At 33.0% G+C, this 17,689-nt stretch overlaps 2 protein-coding genes across 2 annotated transcripts; both read left to right on the forward strand.

Moving 5' to 3' along the window:
• Window positions 1–3,061: 3,061 nt before the first annotated feature.
• Window positions 3,062–10,335, forward strand: LOC113864451 (formin-like protein 5). The gene is made up of 7 exons (XM_027498167.1): window positions 3,062–4,042; window positions 5,406–6,165; window positions 6,250–7,033; window positions 7,121–7,308; window positions 7,714–7,949; window positions 8,686–9,559; window positions 9,978–10,335. The coding sequence occupies exons 1-6, from the start codon at window positions 3,881–3,883 to the stop codon at window positions 9,541–9,543; spliced, it is 2,988 nt and encodes a 995-aa protein (XP_027353968.1). The 5' UTR covers window positions 3,062–3,880; the 3' UTR covers window positions 9,544–9,559; window positions 9,978–10,335.
• Window positions 10,336–14,561: 4,226 nt separating this feature from the next.
• On the forward strand, window positions 14,562–17,185 carry LOC113865239. Its single transcript, XM_027499659.1, has 2 exons — window positions 14,562–15,802; window positions 16,363–17,185. Exons 1-2 carry the CDS (start codon window positions 15,148–15,150, stop codon window positions 16,992–16,994), a joined length of 1,287 nt encoding a protein of 428 aa, XP_027355460.1. The 5' UTR covers window positions 14,562–15,147; the 3' UTR covers window positions 16,995–17,185.
• Window positions 17,186–17,689: the final 504 nt, after the last annotated feature.

Below are 17,689 nucleotides of genomic sequence, written 5' to 3' on the forward strand. Positions count from 1 at the left end.
TTTTTTAAAAAAAAGTTAGTTATTGACTTTGTGTTAAGCTTCTATAACCAAGTTGTCAAGAGATTCTTGCTGCCCAGGAAATAAAAGTAGGATTTCTGAATAAATTAAGATGGATTTGTGCATCATCAATGTTTTTAGCCCAAAGGGCTTTTTCAATTTTTCATTAAGGTTTGTTAGCCTAAGCAAGAAAGAGTTTGATTTTATTTAAGGAAGGTCATATATTTAGGTTTTGTAAATGAAAAAAAATAATTGTTGGGGGAGTTTTGCATCCTTAAGTAAGTCCACCCGACTCAACTCAAATAAAACCATTTATATGAACTCTTACCAATCAGCTTAAGCTTTTAAGAAAGTTGGTTCATGATAAAATGGAAAAGGGTGAAAATAAAAGTCCTATTTGGCCCCTATTACACAGAAATGGAGAATCCTTAGTGAAATGCTACGATATAACTATGTATATCATAAATTTAAAATAAATAATGTTTGTGTATATCGTAAACAAGGGATTCAGGCATTAATCTACTTTCATGTAGGAAATCCAGTTGATGTTTACTTGATGTTAACCATTGCTATGATACCTCCATTTAACTGTTTGTCATATGCCACATGGAGAATTGATGCTCTGCTATTGTAGATAACTTGTGTACAACAGACAAGAACTTTGCCTCGGTACTATGTTTGGAGGAAGACCATCAAAGGACATTTTGTAGCAAAAAGAGCATCAAAAGATTGATTTTTCAAGAAGTAAATTACTTCTATTATACATTTGCCTATTGATATACATAATTAACTGAGTGGATCTATTGCTCTGTTTGGTAAATTAATTAAAAGTTTGTAGATTCATAGTTATAGTTAACTTATAACTTTTAACTAGCCGATTGAATGAAAATTATTTAACTAATTGTACAATTAGTTAAAAATGTTAAACGACTAAAACAAAACAAAAGTGATAACTTTATATTGTGTAACTATAAATTGTTTAAAAGGTTAAAAATAAAAAAAATTATTGAAAGCTAACTTCTAATAAAATGAATATTACTTGAAGTAACATTTTATAAGTTAACTTTTAAAAAGTAAAAATTTTTATTTAAAAGTTACAAGATCCTTTCATTATTTATTTACCATCATCACCTTTGTAGATTATTGACAAAAAAATTTGTTCACTTTATCAACTGACTTAGAGATAAGAATTAATTAGTTACTGAAACTTTTTGTCACTAATAACTGATGATAAATATTCTATTCAATAAGGCTAAATTAAAAGATATAAAAGTTTTAAAAAACAATATCCATTATAAAAAAAAAAGTATAAAATTTAAAACAAGATTATTTTTTCTTAAAAATAGAAGATAACTAAAACATATAAAAATTCTCTCATTTAAGGAAATTCTTAAAAATTATATCATTTAAGAACTATGACTTACAAATTGCATATAAAGGTAGTTTTTATTGATTTATCAATAGATAAAAATTAAAACAAATATTACATGATGCTATTTTCTAATAAAAACAAAGATTTTATTTTGAAAAACTTTATCTTTAATTTTGGTAATATTTGCACCAATTGTGGCAATAAATGTAATATTTTATCTAACTTTGTTCTCAACACAAGTATTACAAAACTAAATTTTGATAATGGTTTTGAAAGTAGAAATTTGTTAACGAATGCGCTATAAATATTTAAAAAATTAACAAATAATTTTATATTAAAGATTATGTAAGGTACCCAAAAAAGTTACAGTGAGATAAAATTAGTAATAAATTCTCATAAAAATATTCTATTTTGATTTTATAATCAATATTCTTATAATATTGATTAATATAGTTCTTATTTTTATTGGTAAACATATAATAAGGGGATAAAAATAATAAAATCTTATTAAAAATATTATATAAAAATAAAAAAATTTATTTAATTCTTTTTTAATAAATTTAGAACCTTAAATAAAGGGTATATAATGCTTTCGCATTAAGTACTTGTAAACAAATAATAAAAAAATATTTTTTAAAAGTTATTATTTGAGAAGTTATTGAATTTTAAAATATGAGAATATTGAATATTTATGATAATAAATTAATTTTTTGTTGTGAATCAAGGAATGACTATAATCTAATGTAAATAATATTTATCAACATTATATTATATCATTTTATAGAGATAAAAAAAAAGTTTATAAATATTTCTAATCCGTATTATTAATTTATTTACATAAGATTATATTCAGTTTATAAAGAATGAATCTAATCTAATATGTCAATAACACGGATTAGAAATATATTATTATTTTTTCTTTGGATCTTTATAAAATGATATATTCTAATGTAAATTGTAAAATTTAATATAAAAATAAAAAAGTAAACAAACTAAAAACTAAAACAACTAAAATTTTCTATTATTTTAGATGAGTATTACGAGGGTTTAAAAGCAAGTGTTGGGATGTGTTTACTTACCGGTGCATATAGTTTGGTTTTTTAAAACCCAATCAAATTCAAAATAAATTAAATATATGATTTTAATTTTAAAATAAAATTATTCTATTTTTTCAATATTTAATTGATTTTTAGCAAAACAAATATACTTTTTCAATATTTTAAATATTTATTAACAATACTTTAAATTCTATTTATATGAATAGTATTAGAAAAATGAAACTCTTGGTAGTTTTAGTAAACATAATTTCTTTTAGTTTAATATTTTTCCTATAAAATAAAATCAAGTATGAGTTCATAATATCATATCATTGAAATTTTGTATTTTTTAATAATACATGTAACATCTATAAATGGAAATCCTTCAAATGTTTTATTTTATTTATTGGAGATAGAACGCAGTGTGATTTTTATATTTAATATATAAACAATTCTCTAGGTTGCATATGAAATATAAAAATTATATTAATTCATTAAAATATAAATAATAATTTATATATATATCATAATGCTTATATTATTTAATAAAATTTAAAAAAAATTAAATCAATAAATATTTTATAATATTAATTTATTTTAACGGATATTATATATATATATATATATATATATTCTTATTTTACATAGAATTTTTCCGTTAATCAATGTTAGAATGAGAAGAAGAGTAGTGCAAGACATTTGAGCTAGCAAATGACTGAATCCAGAAGCCTTGCTCTAAGACCGGTCCTTTACGCGTAGAGTTCTTCTGTCTGGCGCCAAGAAACTTCCTTTTCTTGAGATTAACTTTCTCATTCTTTCTTTTAACTAAAGTCTTTGCTTCTAGCCTCTTTCTTACCATTTATAACACACTTTTTGCATAAAAAAAATGAACTACATAGTCACATTTAACATTTCACGGTCAACAACACCAATAGCCCTCGTTTTTTAGTTGCTTCCCTTGGATCCTGTTAGAACCAAAGACCCTTTTTTTGAATCTTTCTCAGGAGCTCCACTCTGTGTTTGCTTTTAGAAGGGTTGTTTGTTTCTGTGCACAGGTTGTGATTTTGATGGTTTAACAATAGACACCCCCTATTTTTGTTTTTGTTTGGAGCTGCTTATTTTTTCAATTGATTTTTCTGGTGGGGTTTTGGCTGAACTTGATCTGATTCAGTACAAGTTGGAAACTTTGGATAGGGACACAGTTTTTCTGGGGTTTGCTTTTGTTCGTACTGTTTGATCTTGAAATTCTGATTTTTCATCTGAAACCCTTGTTGGGTCTTGAAGAATTCATCCCTGCAGGGCACTGGGAGCATTGTTCTGGTGAGGAATCGAAGTGGGTTGGTGGTGGATAGTGAAAAAGATTCATTTTTGAGGTGTTTTTGTAATTGTAAGTGATGAAGGAATTGTAGATTTGTGGTTGTTGGGGTTTAGTCCTTTGATGAAACTGAAATGAGAAGCATATCAAGCATTTGGAATGGGAATTCAGAAACATATGGTTACCATAAAGTTTAGACTTTGCGTTCTATTGGTTCTCGCTTTTGTAGCAGCTGTTAGCTCTACAGCAAAGAAGGAAACACAAGATGACTTTGTTAGCAAACTACTTGATCCTGCATGTGGATTGTTAGATGAACACACGGTAAGGCTCCCTTCACAGTATTTGGATTTTGGTAGCTTTCTTTTATATATTTGATTGCTTTGATGTTCAATTTTTTTTTTTTTTTTGTGTGAACATGATATAGGAACTAAGAAATTTTGAGGTTTAAAGTGACTTCCCGATGAAAATAATTGTTTGGTGTTTCTTACTTTGGTTGGGGATGTATTCACTTAATGCTGTGTTTCACTGTTTCTTACCTTGATTCTCTTAGTTTTCCATTTTCCTCACTTGACAATCCCAATTGTGCTTTAAGCAACATATCCGGTGGTAGGGGTGAACCTGTAGCTCCGTTGGTTCATATTCCTAAGTCCTAAGCAAATGGCCGATGGTAGTCTCTGGTTAATCTGACAATGATTTCTGCCTCACATAGAGGTTGCTAACATGGTTGCTCAAATTCATGATTCCCTGGTGAAGCGGGAAATGGAAAAATTATTATCTTTTGAATGATATTTGGGCCTACAGCAAGTAGAAATTGTTTTAATATCTGCTGACTTTGTGAGGACTATCAAGCTCAAAACTGTCAGTCGGTGATGTTGATCACGTAGAGACATCTAATTTGCATTATATCCAAGTATTTCCCACTTTTACTACTCATTTGGAAGAGTTCTATTAGTTGGCACTTTTAGTCAGAATTTAGAGGGTAGCATGATAACTGGAAAAGGATGATCCTACTTCTGTGTATATCTTCTGCATAACTCTTTTCATGTGGAATATTGGTTAAGAAGGGAGGAAGGACTGGAGTTGTCATTTTACCACTAGTTTCTAGCATGACATCGGTGTCTGATATTGAACAGTGGACTGTGCTTTCTCTTGTTTTGGATTTTTCTGTGGCCATCATTTTTGTTTCTAGCTATTAGTTGCAGAATTTAAGCTTCCATGTATCTTAACGATCACTGGAGATCTTGCACTGGCCAATTATTAGTTTTAGTATGTTATATGACTGCCTGAGTATGTACTATATACATTTCAATTCCATGAGATGATCATCTAGTAAGTACTTTTTTACATGTGCTGTGTGTACATGGAAACATGAAACACGTGAACTTGATCAAGAATGATGGTATAATTTATGAATTCATCTTGCTTCTACCTCAACCAGGTTGCTCTGAAATTCTACTGCATTTTGCATGATATAGCTTTAGCATGTGTTTTAATTTATAAAGATAATTTTCTAAATTTTCTTTTGTAATTGTTGCTAATTGTCATCTGACACTAAATAATAGGGCCTTGATTGTTTTATGATTATTTTTCAGATTTGATAACATAAAAGGTTTATATTATGTGCTCCATTGTTGCTAAGAATGGATTGGTAGACTCTAAAAATTGTTAATTTTGATGAATGCAGGTGAAGATCTTATGGACCAATTGCCAGGAAGATTTATTTCATTTAATGAAAGAGGTTGAAGATTGTGATTTATGGCTGTCTCAGGAGTTGTCTGGCCACACCAATAAAATCAATTCAGAGATTCAACCATTAAAGCGAGCAGACATCCAAAAATTGATCAGTGCATGCCAGCCTCAATTCGAGGAGAACTTTCTTCACTATTTGGAAAAAAATAATCTTCCATTACCCATCTCAAGAGGAGAGGATGATTCCAAGATTTTGCATGTCAGTCATTTGGGATCACTTTTTTCCAGATCCAATGTTCCTAGAAGAAATTTTGGCCGTGTTTTGCTTCAGCACATATCAGAACCACCTAGTCCTGGCCCTGCAGTTGGATCACCTACACCAAGTTTAACACCATCTCCTGAACCCAGTTTAGCACCATCGTCTGAACCCAGCCTGGCCCCATCGCCTCTTGCTCCAGCACCTCTAGTTCCTAGTCCTCAGCATCCTCATTTGTCTCCATCAACATTTTTCCCAAAATTGACACCACCAGCAGCTTCAGAAATTTCTTCTCCTCCATCTTCTGACATTAACAAACAGGAAGATAAGCATAGTAATAAAAGAACAGTTGTTCTTGCTGTCGTTATAACTGCATTGGTGACATTTATAGCTGCAGCACTGCTCTTTTTATGCTGTAGTGGGTATTGTAAGACTGGCCGAGCTAGACTAAATGATGAGAGGCCCCTTCTCAGCTTGAGCATGAGTGACTACTCTGTTGGTACGTAGTGTTACCATTCATTCATACCTTTGTAGTTTGTAATATGTTGTACTAGTCTTGACAAAATTGACGTTTGTGCTGCAGGTCCTTCTAGTTTTGCTTTTGGAAATTCAATCAAAGGGGAGAAACTTGGGTTTCAGTCATCAAGTAATAGTTTAGTAGACAATAAGAAGAACTCAGTGCAAGAAAGCCAATCAATAGGAGCCTTTAGTGCTGCTGCCGGATCACCATTTGAACTTAAACCTCCTCCAGGGAGGGTGGGAGCCAGTCCCTCGGGAATGCCTCCTTTAAAACCTCCCCCAGGCAGGTTGAACCCTCTTCCCCACGAGCCACCTTCCTTTAGGCCTTCTGGTGATGCTGATACTGCTGTGGCTTCTGTTGCTGCAGCTCCTCCTCCTCCTGCCCCTCCTCAACAGCCTGGTATTGGTAGCACTCCACCACCACCCCCAGCATCAGCTGGTGCCAAACCTGGCCCACCTCCACCACCAGCAAAACCTGGTCCTCCCCCTCCACCACCTCCAGCAATAGCTGGTGCCAAACCTGGTCCTCCTCCTCCACCACCCCCAGCACCATTTGGTGCTAAACCTGGTCCTCCTCCTCCACCACTCCCAGCACCAGTTGGTGCAAAACCTGGTCCTCATCCACCACCGCCTCCTAAGAGTGGCATACCTCCTCCTCGAGCCCCTCCCCCAATTGGCCCAAAGATGGCTCAGCCTTTAGCTAGTGGATCAAAGGCTACAGTTGAAGCTAATGCAGAAGGTGCAGCTGATGCTCCCAAAGCCAAGCTAAAGCCTTTTTTCTGGGATAAGGTTCAAGCAAACCCCAATCAATCAATGGTTTGGAATCAGATCAAATCAGGATCATTCCAGTAAGAAATAAATACCAAACCTCTTTTGTTTTACCAGAGATATTTTATCATTTGCTGCTAATACTCTCAAATGCAAACATTTAACAGGTTTAATGAAGAAATGATAGAGACGCTTTTTGGCTATAACAATGGTCAAAGACAGAAAGAGTCTTCCTCCCAAGACCCTTCACCTCAGTATATGCATATCATTGACAAAAAGAAATCGCAAAATTTATTGATTCTGTTGCGTGCATTGAATGTGACAATGGAAGAAGTTTGTGATGCACTTTATGAAGGTGATTTCTTGTTCCCTCAATTTTCCTCGAAAATTGCTGATAACTGTAATAGAAATATTAGGTTCTTCTGGGGAAACACATTATCTAGGACACACTTATGCACCCACAGTTGCCCTAAAACATTGTAGCTTGCAGTATCATACGGACTCTTTCAAACTAGCACCATTTCCTGGCAGTTGAGGGGTATAAATTGTTGTAGTGGTGTTGGTAGCTTTGAATATTAAAATTATTTGATTATCACAATGTTGAGTACTGGGGAAGATAGATTGTGGTAGTACTGGTGGTAAATCACTATGATATTTATTTGTTGGGAATAATAATATATAGAAATTTAAAAGCATAGCTGTTTAGTTGTCTTGTTCCAATTGTATGAAAGCTTTGCAACCTCTCTCTTTGACTGATCAGGACATGAGCTTCCCTCGGAGTTCCTTCAAACCTTGCTGAAGATGGCACCAACATCAGACGAAGAACTTAAGCTTAGACTTTTTACTGGTGAGCTATCTCAACTTGGGCCTGCTGACCGTTTCCTGAAAGCCCTGGTTGACGTTCCATTTGCATTTAAGCGAATGGAAGCTCTGCTTTTCATGACCACACTTAAAGAGGAGCTCACAAGTACTATGGAATCTTTTGCCATTTTAGAGGTATGGTCTAATTTGCATCAAACCTGCTGTTGCATTGCTTATGCTGCGATGATTGCGACCTTAAATATTTGTAGTTGAACTAATGTCAACTAAAATCATAGAATGACTAGAGTGTGCTGTATCATCCTAATTACTGCCAATTGTAGGATATCATAGGTAACTTAGTAAACTGTCAAAACTTGGGCAGAGAGTAATTCATTTGTTGCATAAGTAATGCCAAAATGATGCTGTATTAATGTGCAAATTTTTGCTTTACTGCTACCCCTACCCAATACAAATTATGAGCAGCCACAAACAGGGTCAAGGATCATTTTACATTCGTGTTAAACTTCTTATCTTGCAACATTCAATAACTTACAGAATTATGTTTTTCATCGGACAGATCACTTTATCACTACTTGTTATCCTGTTTTATTTTGCAAGCATATTTATATTAAGAAATGTACCTGTAATCCGAATAAATTTATGATTAATTTGAAATTTAAGAGTTTAATGATTGCAGTTAAATAATCTGTTGGTTTTAAAAATTGCTTTTGAACATTGCATAATCAATTTAATTTTATGGTATGTCAATTTGAAACAGTTTATACACAGACACAAACACAGCAATGTTCTGTAATTCTCATTGTAATTCCTTTGTTTATGGAATCTCTGTCTTCATATTTGTTTCTCTTTTATCTCCCTTTCACCTGGGAAAGAAATCTTATTCTTCGTTCAATTTCATCTGGTGTGTCAGGTTGCTTGCAAGGAACTAAGAAACAGTAGGCTATTCCTCAAGCTTCTTGAAGCTGTTCTCAAAACCGGCAACCGAATGAATGACGGAACATTCCGTGGTGGTGCACAAGCATTTAAACTTGATACTCTTCTGAAATTATCTGATGTAAAAGGAACAGATGGCAAGACCACACTCTTACACTTTGTAGTTCTAGAGATTATCCGTTCTGAGGGCATAAAAGCCGTTCGAAAGGCAAAAGAGAGCCAGAGTTCATCTAGTGTTAAATCAGATGATCTTCTCGATGATAGAACTCAAGAAACAGAAGAACACTACCGTGAAATCGGTCTTCAGGTGGTTTCTCACTTGAGCAGTGAACTCAAGAATGTTAAAAAAGCAGCAATTATAGACGCGGACAGCCTAACAGGAACCGCCGCCAAACTTGGGCATGGTCTCATAAAAACACAAGACTTGGTAAACAAAACCATGAAGAATGTGGAGGAAGATAGGGGGTTTGGTGAGACAGTGAAAAGTTTTGTGAAGAATGCCGAGGCTGATGTTATGAAACTGCTGGAAGAAGAGAAAAAAATCATGGCACTGGTGAAGAGCACTGGCGATTACTTTCACGGGAATGCTGGGAAGGATGAAGGCTTACGGTTGTTTGTAGTAATACGAGACTTCTTAGTAATGCTAGACAAGGTATGCAAGGAGGTGAGAGATACTCAGAAGAAGCCAGCAGCAAAAACACTAAAACAAGAGACTCCTCGAGGAGCATCTTCCTCTGAAACGCGTCCACCACCTTCTGATTTTCGTCAGCGGCTCTTTCCAGCAATCGCCGAAAGGAGGGTGGGTGACATTAGTTCAGATGAGGACAGCCCATAGATTCAAGTTGGAAATGGTATTGAAACTGTTGTCCTTACTAACATGTCTTTGGAATTTGGATAACTTAGCATAGTTGAAGACTTCGTTAACATTTAGCTTTACGTTTTTGAATCCTAAAAGCTACTTCAAATTTAAAGTTAAAAACAAGAGCTCTCAAATTCAAGCTAAAGTTTGGTGATTTTATAATTTTTAGAACTTCCTAAAATTACCTTATTTAAAAGTTCTTTTTTTTTTTAATGTTTTCTTCATTAAAAAATATATTATTCAGAGTTTTCAAAGAATTGTGCTAGACATAGTTTATCCGTTTAAGAAGCTCAAAAAATTGGGTCAAATATTGCCTTACTTTTCCTTCTCTAGTCTTGTAGGGTATTATGTTACTATTAATCTTCGATATTTGAATTTGAATTCTTTGTTTTTTTGGCTTACATTTGCAGAGGGATGATACATATGTGAAATCATGAATGGTTTGAAGTGGCATGGTTTTATACACTTCTCAAATAGAATTCATATGTACAGGTCTAGCTGGAGCTGTCTTCAAGCAGTGGAATTACTTGTTATCATCATTGTTGTGCCCCCATTGGGATTTAGCTTCATAGTTTGAGACAGCCACTTCTGAAACTGTAGTTATGTAGGGTCTTAATTTTTTGTTTTTATAATTCTTTATTCAATCTAATATGTCAATGAGTTTATTTTTTGAAAGGTGCTGGATATAGCATGATACCTTCTTTTTTGTGAATTTTGATATATTTTTTTAGCCATCTAGGAAAATAGATCATCTTTGTTAGTCAGTGGATGGAATCATGTGTGTTTGTTGACAGCAGATGACGCCATTCAATTCACTTGGGTAAAGAGGTGTAAATCAAAGCTAAGAATGTGGTAAATCTAGTAATTTAAGATACTTCATAGAAATAGCTAATGCCCAAGTAATTTAGTTTGAAATCTTTTGGGGCAAAGAAAGGGAATGCGTGATTATCCTGATTGCCAGGGCTGGTACTTTTGATTTTGGGATTCGAAAGGTCAGATTAAAAAGGTTAGCAGCAGTTGTAAAGGTAAAAATGTTAAATCACTAGAGCATTATAATAGTGCATGACAGATGCATAAAAAAATATCAAATATGCTTGTTTAAATTTAAATTCAATTTAGCAATCTTAAAATTCAAATACAAAAAATCTATAACCAAATAAGATTTAAAATTACTGACTTTTTTCGCAAAAGAAATTTGATAAAGTTTCTAGGAGGTTTATTATTTTACAAAATAACATTCAATAAACAGTTTTGAAAACTCTTGAAAACACACTTTCATAATTAAATTTTCAAAATGTTATTTTAATAGCTTTCGGAATTGAGTTTTATAATATAAGAGCATATTTCTGAAGAAAAAAGAGTAATATATATAAGAAAAAAGGGAGGTGCAAAAAGTTCAAGACACCCTTAGATAGTCATAGTTGGATAGAATCTTTGCAATAGGTAAGTTACTTTTAGAATTTAATTTTAAAAATAATTAATATATTTTAATTTTTTATAAAATAGGGTGGCGTCATTAAAGAGAAAAGTAGTGTAAAAAAAATTCACATTACATCTCTCCCTTAATATATTGTATAATATTAAAAAAAATATACTCTTTCTAGTCTTTTTTATAATAAAGAAATAATTAATTCTTCAAGACCAGTAAAGTATAATTATATCTCATAAATTTAAAGTATATTTCAAAAATATTTATAGAAATAAAAGGTTAAATTAAATAAAAAAACATCTTTTTATATGAGTAACGAATGAGTATTTTATTAATTTAAATATCACAATAAATAAGAACTGAGAAAGAACTTAACAATTAATATATATAAAAATAAGTTTTTTTTATATTTTGAAAAAATTTAATTTTAAATTTCAAACTCTACATTTTATTAGTTCAATTCGGAGCAGCTAGATTGAACAAATCTATTTTTAAAACTTTAAACAAAACAAATTGTCTGCCAAAAGATGTTCCGATTTTGATGAAGTTTTCCTTTTGCAGATCAATTGCTGTGTATAAAAAGGAACTATGTTTTGTTTTATAAAAGCAGAGACTAAAATAATTGCAATGTTTGTACTTATCAAATTAACAGTACTCTTTGAAGAGAGGGTCATAAACAGAGACAAATATTTTATTTTTGATCACGAAAGAAAAGACAAAGATGTGAGACAATAGAAGAGGAATTGAATCTGAAGGTTACAACTGGCATCAGATATTAAAATTGAAGAAGGCCCTGTTCCTTAAAACTAAGATGATCTTGAAGGGGCATGCATAGATGATACACAACACAGCTAAGCGTACACATGAGACAAGCTTTTCAGATGTTGTTCCAACATCAATCCTCTGAAACGTCCACCTCTCCCTCATAAATTGAGAAGCTCCTAAATTGAAGGAGAAACACAATCAGAACAAAATAACAGATACTATGTTTTATTTTCATGAAGTTAGGAGATTATGATGTGTTTTCAAATTTAAAACGATTTAATATTAATTTTTATTTGCAGAAATCTTGTGTTTTTAAAAAGAACATGTAGTATTTTATTATTCCTTTTATTTTATTTAATGTTCTTGTTAAATACAAATTAAGGAATTAATATATATATATATATATATATATATATATATTGTTAAAAACCATGTTTGATATATGATAAAAATATATTAATAACACTTTAAAATAAAAAATTATTTTTGATTTTTAACTAATACTCTTACAATCCTAATTGATATTTGTCTTTATTTTAAAACCAAATTTATTAAGGATGATTTTAAATATTTTAAAATAATTTTTTTTATTAAAAATTGTTGTATTTTAAATTTATAATGTAATAAATATTTTTATAAATAAATTTATTATTTTTAAATATTTGAAATTAATTTTAAAAACCGATGTTAATGTTTTTTTTTAAGTAAAAAAATGGGCTGATATTATATTTTGTTTTAAATTGAACCAAAAATGGTCCAAAGGCCAAATTGGGAGGCTAGCATGTGCTTGCATTTAATCAATGAATTGAATAATGGATTGTAGCACCACATGTCCGAACCATCATCAGTGACACTCTGTAGGACACTGCCCCATGTTTCACTCTCTGGCTTAGCTTTTGTCTTCCATCACTCTAATTTGAATTCAGATTCACAGGGACTTAATTATGGCCCTAAATTCTAAAATCTTGGCTTTGTCTTAACCCTCTCCATAGTTTTCATGTCACTAGAAGCACTTCGACATGTTTTGTCTAATCCATTAAGGGCAGCATAACGACAAGAAATGAAGACTAGAAAAATGAGTGAGCCTCGCCAAATTTACCTTGGTTATGTAGTAATAGAAATATTTACCCCTTCAAATCTCTCTCATATCTTGCATCTATTTCACCACCTTTTCGATTTTCACAACTTGATAAAATAGTTGTAGTGGTCAAAGCTAATAATTAGCTCTCATATTTTTCAAGAGCCCACTTTAATATTTTGAAGTTCGGGTTCATAATTATAGCCCACTAATCCCCAAATTTAGGGTGAGAAGTATTAGTCACATTGATGTCTCCAAGAGACCAAAAACAGAAAAGAAAAATAGTGGGGCTAGATCACAATCATTCATGGTTTACAGATATATATACACTCTGTGAACAAGATATTGTAGTGGCCATTCAACAGCACTATTATGGTGATTTGTAAACATGATAATATGAATATAGATGACATTTTATGCACTTAAATATTGGCTCCATCTAAAAGTTAAAACCATTTAAAATTAAGTTTACGAGCACTCACCAAACACACAATTTGACATTTGCACATGCAAAAATATGCAAGTTATGACCTTGAGAATTGAGAGACTATTGAAAACGAATTTGAAACAAAAGCTTGAACATTTGGGCACATGTCGTTTAGCCATCAGAGAAATTTGCTGAAACTGAGCTTCAAATCACTGTCTGATGCATAAGGGATTGCTTCTTCATATTGGTGAAAAAGTGCTCGAGATATAAAAGCACTTTGCTTGTAAAAGCTGCAGATATGAAAGAGGAAAATTTCAGACATGTTTTCAATTGTTCATATTTAAGTTCACTGACAAAATGTCGTGGTGCATATTAATCACTGTCTAGTTGTCAGTCATTATGGTCCAAATCTTAATTGAAACATTAACTATCACTCTGAGAAATATTTAAGTTGTAATAATTTGTATTATGATAATATTAAATTATTTAGATGGTGTATGGGTTTAATGGTACATGCCAATTTTTGTTTAGAATATGGTAGTGCCGTGTTATTCAAGGTGAAAAAGATCATAACTGGGGACAAAATTTATATTCTCCTCTGTTTAAATCCACTGTTTAATTATTTGTTTATTGGGCCATCCCAGTTAATTCCAAGGTTAGGAAATTGTTCAAAGTTGGGCAAAGTAAAATAAACACTTGGGTGGTCCAACTTGAATGCATGTGGCATTATTTTTGGGTTAGACTCCATCCCCATTAAATAAAGGTGAACACTATACATTCATGTGTTCGCAGAATAGCAAAATATTAAAAGCCACCCTTAATTTGTTCCGAAAAAATAATTCACTTAATTATTTCGTGTTCTGCACTATTTTATGTGTCTTCGATTTGGCATACCAAATTTCGGGTTCATAATTATATGTTTTCGATCACTTACAAGGTAGATGCATCTTATTATGTATAACTTAGATGAATTGAGTATATTTGCCTTCTTATCTACTCTAGTTCTCAGACCCTTTCTTTAAACCTAAAAAAATTTGAAGATTTTGTAAAAAAAGTAACTTTATTTAAAAATTTTATGAAACATGCGCTTTTAACTTTTTTAACAAATTCTATTTTTTAAGCTTATCCAAATATTTCAAAAAAATTTAATTTTTTTTTAAGAAACATAATCTTGATCTATATATATGTATATATGGTAATTAAATGTAAAAAGACAAAGTACAGCTTCAGACTTCAGTAACTCACATTAATAGCGGAACAGTACTGAGTTTGTCCAAGTTAGTTGTCATGTTCCGAAATCCCATATCCAATAGCCAAAGATTCTTTGGTTTTATTTTCAAACACCCGCGTTTTAACAAATGCTCTTTCATGTTTTATCATTCATTCATTCTATGTATTTGAGTCCCTTTTGTCTCACTTGCTTTGTGATGGGGTCACGGACACCATCCTATGCAAATTGCCAAACTCATTCTGTGTGATGAAGCAGTGCTGTTGACACCTGTGCTTGAGAGTTTTCAGGGTGTTCGATAGTAGTTTACTGTGCTCTTTTGATCTCTCTTCTGAAACATCTTTTGCTGTTAGGTACCCTTCTGATGCATGTGTGAGTTGAGTTGTTTCTTGGAAAGTGGAAGGAAATTTCAGGAAACAAAAAGGGGTTCCATGCTTAAAGCAGAAAGTGGCTGAAGTTATAATCTTTTTGTTTTAGGAAAAAGGAAGGGGAAGGTGGTAAAGGGAAATATGGAGCCTTTTGAGAATGAGCATTGTAAGGGAGTTAAATTCAAGAGCACAGAAACTTAGGAGTTTTGTTGAAGTGTAGTGTAGTGTTAACTACCAAGGTGGAGAAAGTAGAAAAGAGAAGGAAAAGGGAACATTAAGGATAATATGCCAACTGTGTGGTTCTCTTTGAAGAGGTCTTTACACTGCAAATCTGAGCCATCTGATGTTCATGACCCAAAATCAAGGAAGCATTTGAGCACAATCTTGACCAAAAGGGCAGGAAGATCAGGGTGTTCTAGGTCCATTGCAAATCTCAAAGATGTGATTCATGGAAGCAAGAGGCATCTTGATAAGCCACCAAGTTGCAGTCCAAGATCCATTGGGAGCAGCGAGTTTCTCAACCCTATAACTCATGAAGTGATTTTGAGCAACTCAAGGTGTGAGCTTAAAATCACTGGATATGGAGGATTTCAAGAAGGGGTTGGTAGTGGTGGTGGTGGAAACAATGGTAGTGGAGGTGGTAGTGGTGGTTCAACTTTTGTGGGTACTTTGAGGCCTGGGACTCCTGGCCCTGGAGGGCACCCTACAATGCACTACTTTAACCCTTCTTTTAGGACTTCATCCACTCCTCCAAGGAAATCACCTTTCCTTCTATCAGATAAAGAAGGGTCTGGTCCTCATGGTGGAGGACTTCATTCTAGCAATAGGTTGTCTCTTGAGACAGATTCTAATGGGTCTTCAACTGTGACTTGCCACAAATGTGGAGAGCAATTTAACAAATGGGATGCTGCTGAAGCCCATCATCTGTCCAAGCATGCTGGTAACACTATTTTCTTCTTCTTTTATCTCATCTGATTTTCATGGTTGGTTTCTTTGCATCTTCAAGTGGAGAATTTCCACTTTATAGCCTCCTACCTTCACTGTCCTTTTGGCTGTTCTCGCTCATTTTATTTTTTATTTTTTCTGTTTCTTCCATTTGTTATCTGACCCTCATAGTAGGTCATCCAAACATTCTTCTGACCAAAAACTTTCTGGCCACATCTATATCTGATAGACATAGATTTTTAAGTTGCGGTGAGCAGTATTATAAATTAACATACTTTTTCAGTTAGGGACAACAGAATTAATTTTCCTTTTTGCATTACCTTTTTAGTTCAGAACTATGCTTAGGATTCTCCAACCCCTTTACCTTCAAAATATCTAGAAGAAACTGTCTGTCTCTTTCTCCGACCCACATAATTCTGAATTGTTTGAAAGTATTCGAAATTTAAAATTGATTGAAGTGTTTAGTGACTTCAAGTTTGTTACTTTTTCTCTCTTTTGTACAAATTCAAATTATCATATACTTGAATTTTAACAGAAATTTTTTTCTCTGGACAGTTACTGAACTTGCTGAGGGCGATTCATCAAGGAAAATAGTGGAGATCATATGCAGGACTAGTTGGTTAAAGTCTGAAAACCAGTGTGGTCGAATCGAGAGGGTTTTGAAGGTGCACAACATGCAAAAGACTTTGGCTAGATTCGAAGAGTACAGAGAGATGGTGAAAATCAAAGCTAGCAAACTTCAGAAGAAGCATCCTAGGTGCCTTGCTGATGGAAATGAGCTTTTGAGGTTCTATGGCACCACTGTTGCATGCTCCCTTGGTCTCAATGGTTCTTCTAGTCTCTGCCTAGCAGAAAAGTGTTGTGTTTGCAGAATTATAAGGAATGGCTTTTCAGCCAAGAATGAGCTCAAGGGTGGTATTGGTGTTTTCACAACTTCCACAAGTGGAAGAGCTTTTGAGTCTATTGAGATTTTTGGTGATGAACCATCACTAAGAAAGGCACTGATAGTTTGCAGAGTGATAGCTGGCAGGGTTCATAGACCCTTAGAGAACATTCAGGAAATGGCAGCACAGACAGGATTTGACTCATTGGCTGGGAAAGTAGGCCTTTATTCAAATATTGAGGAGCTTTATTTGCTCAATCCTAGAGCTCTTCTTCCTTGCTTTGTGGTAATTTGCAAACCTTGAACCAAAAGGATCGAAATCAAAATGCCTTACATATTGTGTAGTTTTGTGGATCCCCCTATTTTGGCCTTTCTATGGAGGTTCTTTGCCCTTCATCTTTTGAAGAGTTTTGATTCTTTCACCCAAGTCACTTGTGCCCCTTCATGTTTATTGTATGAACCTCCTATTCATACATTTGTAATTTTTTTCTTAAATGGCAGTGAAACTTCTTCTTCATTAGGCAACTTCAATACTCAAAACCATAATGACATGAAACTAAGTCAGATTTAATAATTGTCCCTCCAAAATTTCAACTTGAATAAAGTTGCAAGCAGGTTCTAACTTTGTGTCGGTGTTATATTAATTGAAGGTCTAAAAAATAGGGCAATTTAAATGGGTAATAACCTACTAGCCTTATTAAATTTCCCATTGTCAAATTGAAAAATGTAAGAATCTTAGTTGTATGCACGTTTAATTAAGTGGTGTAGCCTTGGACAAAGTGCAAAAATATTTGGTTTAATTTAATGCAACTGAAGATCGGTTTCCATAAGTACCCATTAAATGACTAGGTCTAAATTAACTGAATATAGAGTCTTGATAATTATACTATAATCGGTTACATCTAAGCAGGTATATACTAAATATTATAGTGTGAAATCGGGTGATGTGGTTGACCTGTTGAGCCTGTTATGTTAACTGGACATGTACCGTTCCTCAAA

The sequence above is a fragment of the Abrus precatorius genome, unplaced genomic scaffold (genome assembly GCF_003935025.1).
Source record: "Abrus precatorius isolate BTA unplaced genomic scaffold, Abrus_2018 Scaffold4, whole genome shotgun sequence".
NCBI lineage: Eukaryota > Viridiplantae > Streptophyta > Magnoliopsida > Fabales > Fabaceae > Abrus > Abrus precatorius.

What these genes read in the sequence shown, in the direction of transcription:
- LOC113865239 (XM_027499659.1), top strand. Translation starts at nt 15,148, where the DNA reads ATGCCAACTGTGTGGTTCTCTTTGAAGAGGTCTTTACACTGCAAATCT. An exon ending in TCATCTGTCCAAGCATGCTG is followed by an intron (nt 15,803 to 16,362) that starts GTAACACTATTT and finishes TTCTCTGGACAG; the next exon opens with TTACTGAACTTGCTGAGGGC.
- LOC113864451 (XM_027498167.1), top strand. Translation starts at nt 3,881, where the DNA reads ATGGGAATTCAGAAACATATGGTTACCATAAAGTTTAGACTTTGCGTT. An exon ending in GATTGTTAGATGAACACACG is followed by an intron (nt 4,043 to 5,405) that starts GTAAGGCTCCCT and finishes TGATGAATGCAG; the next exon opens with GTGAAGATCTTATGGACCAA. An exon ending in ATCAAATCAGGATCATTCCA is followed by an intron (nt 7,034 to 7,120) that starts GTAAGAAATAAA and finishes AACATTTAACAG; the next exon opens with GTTTAATGAAGAAATGATAG.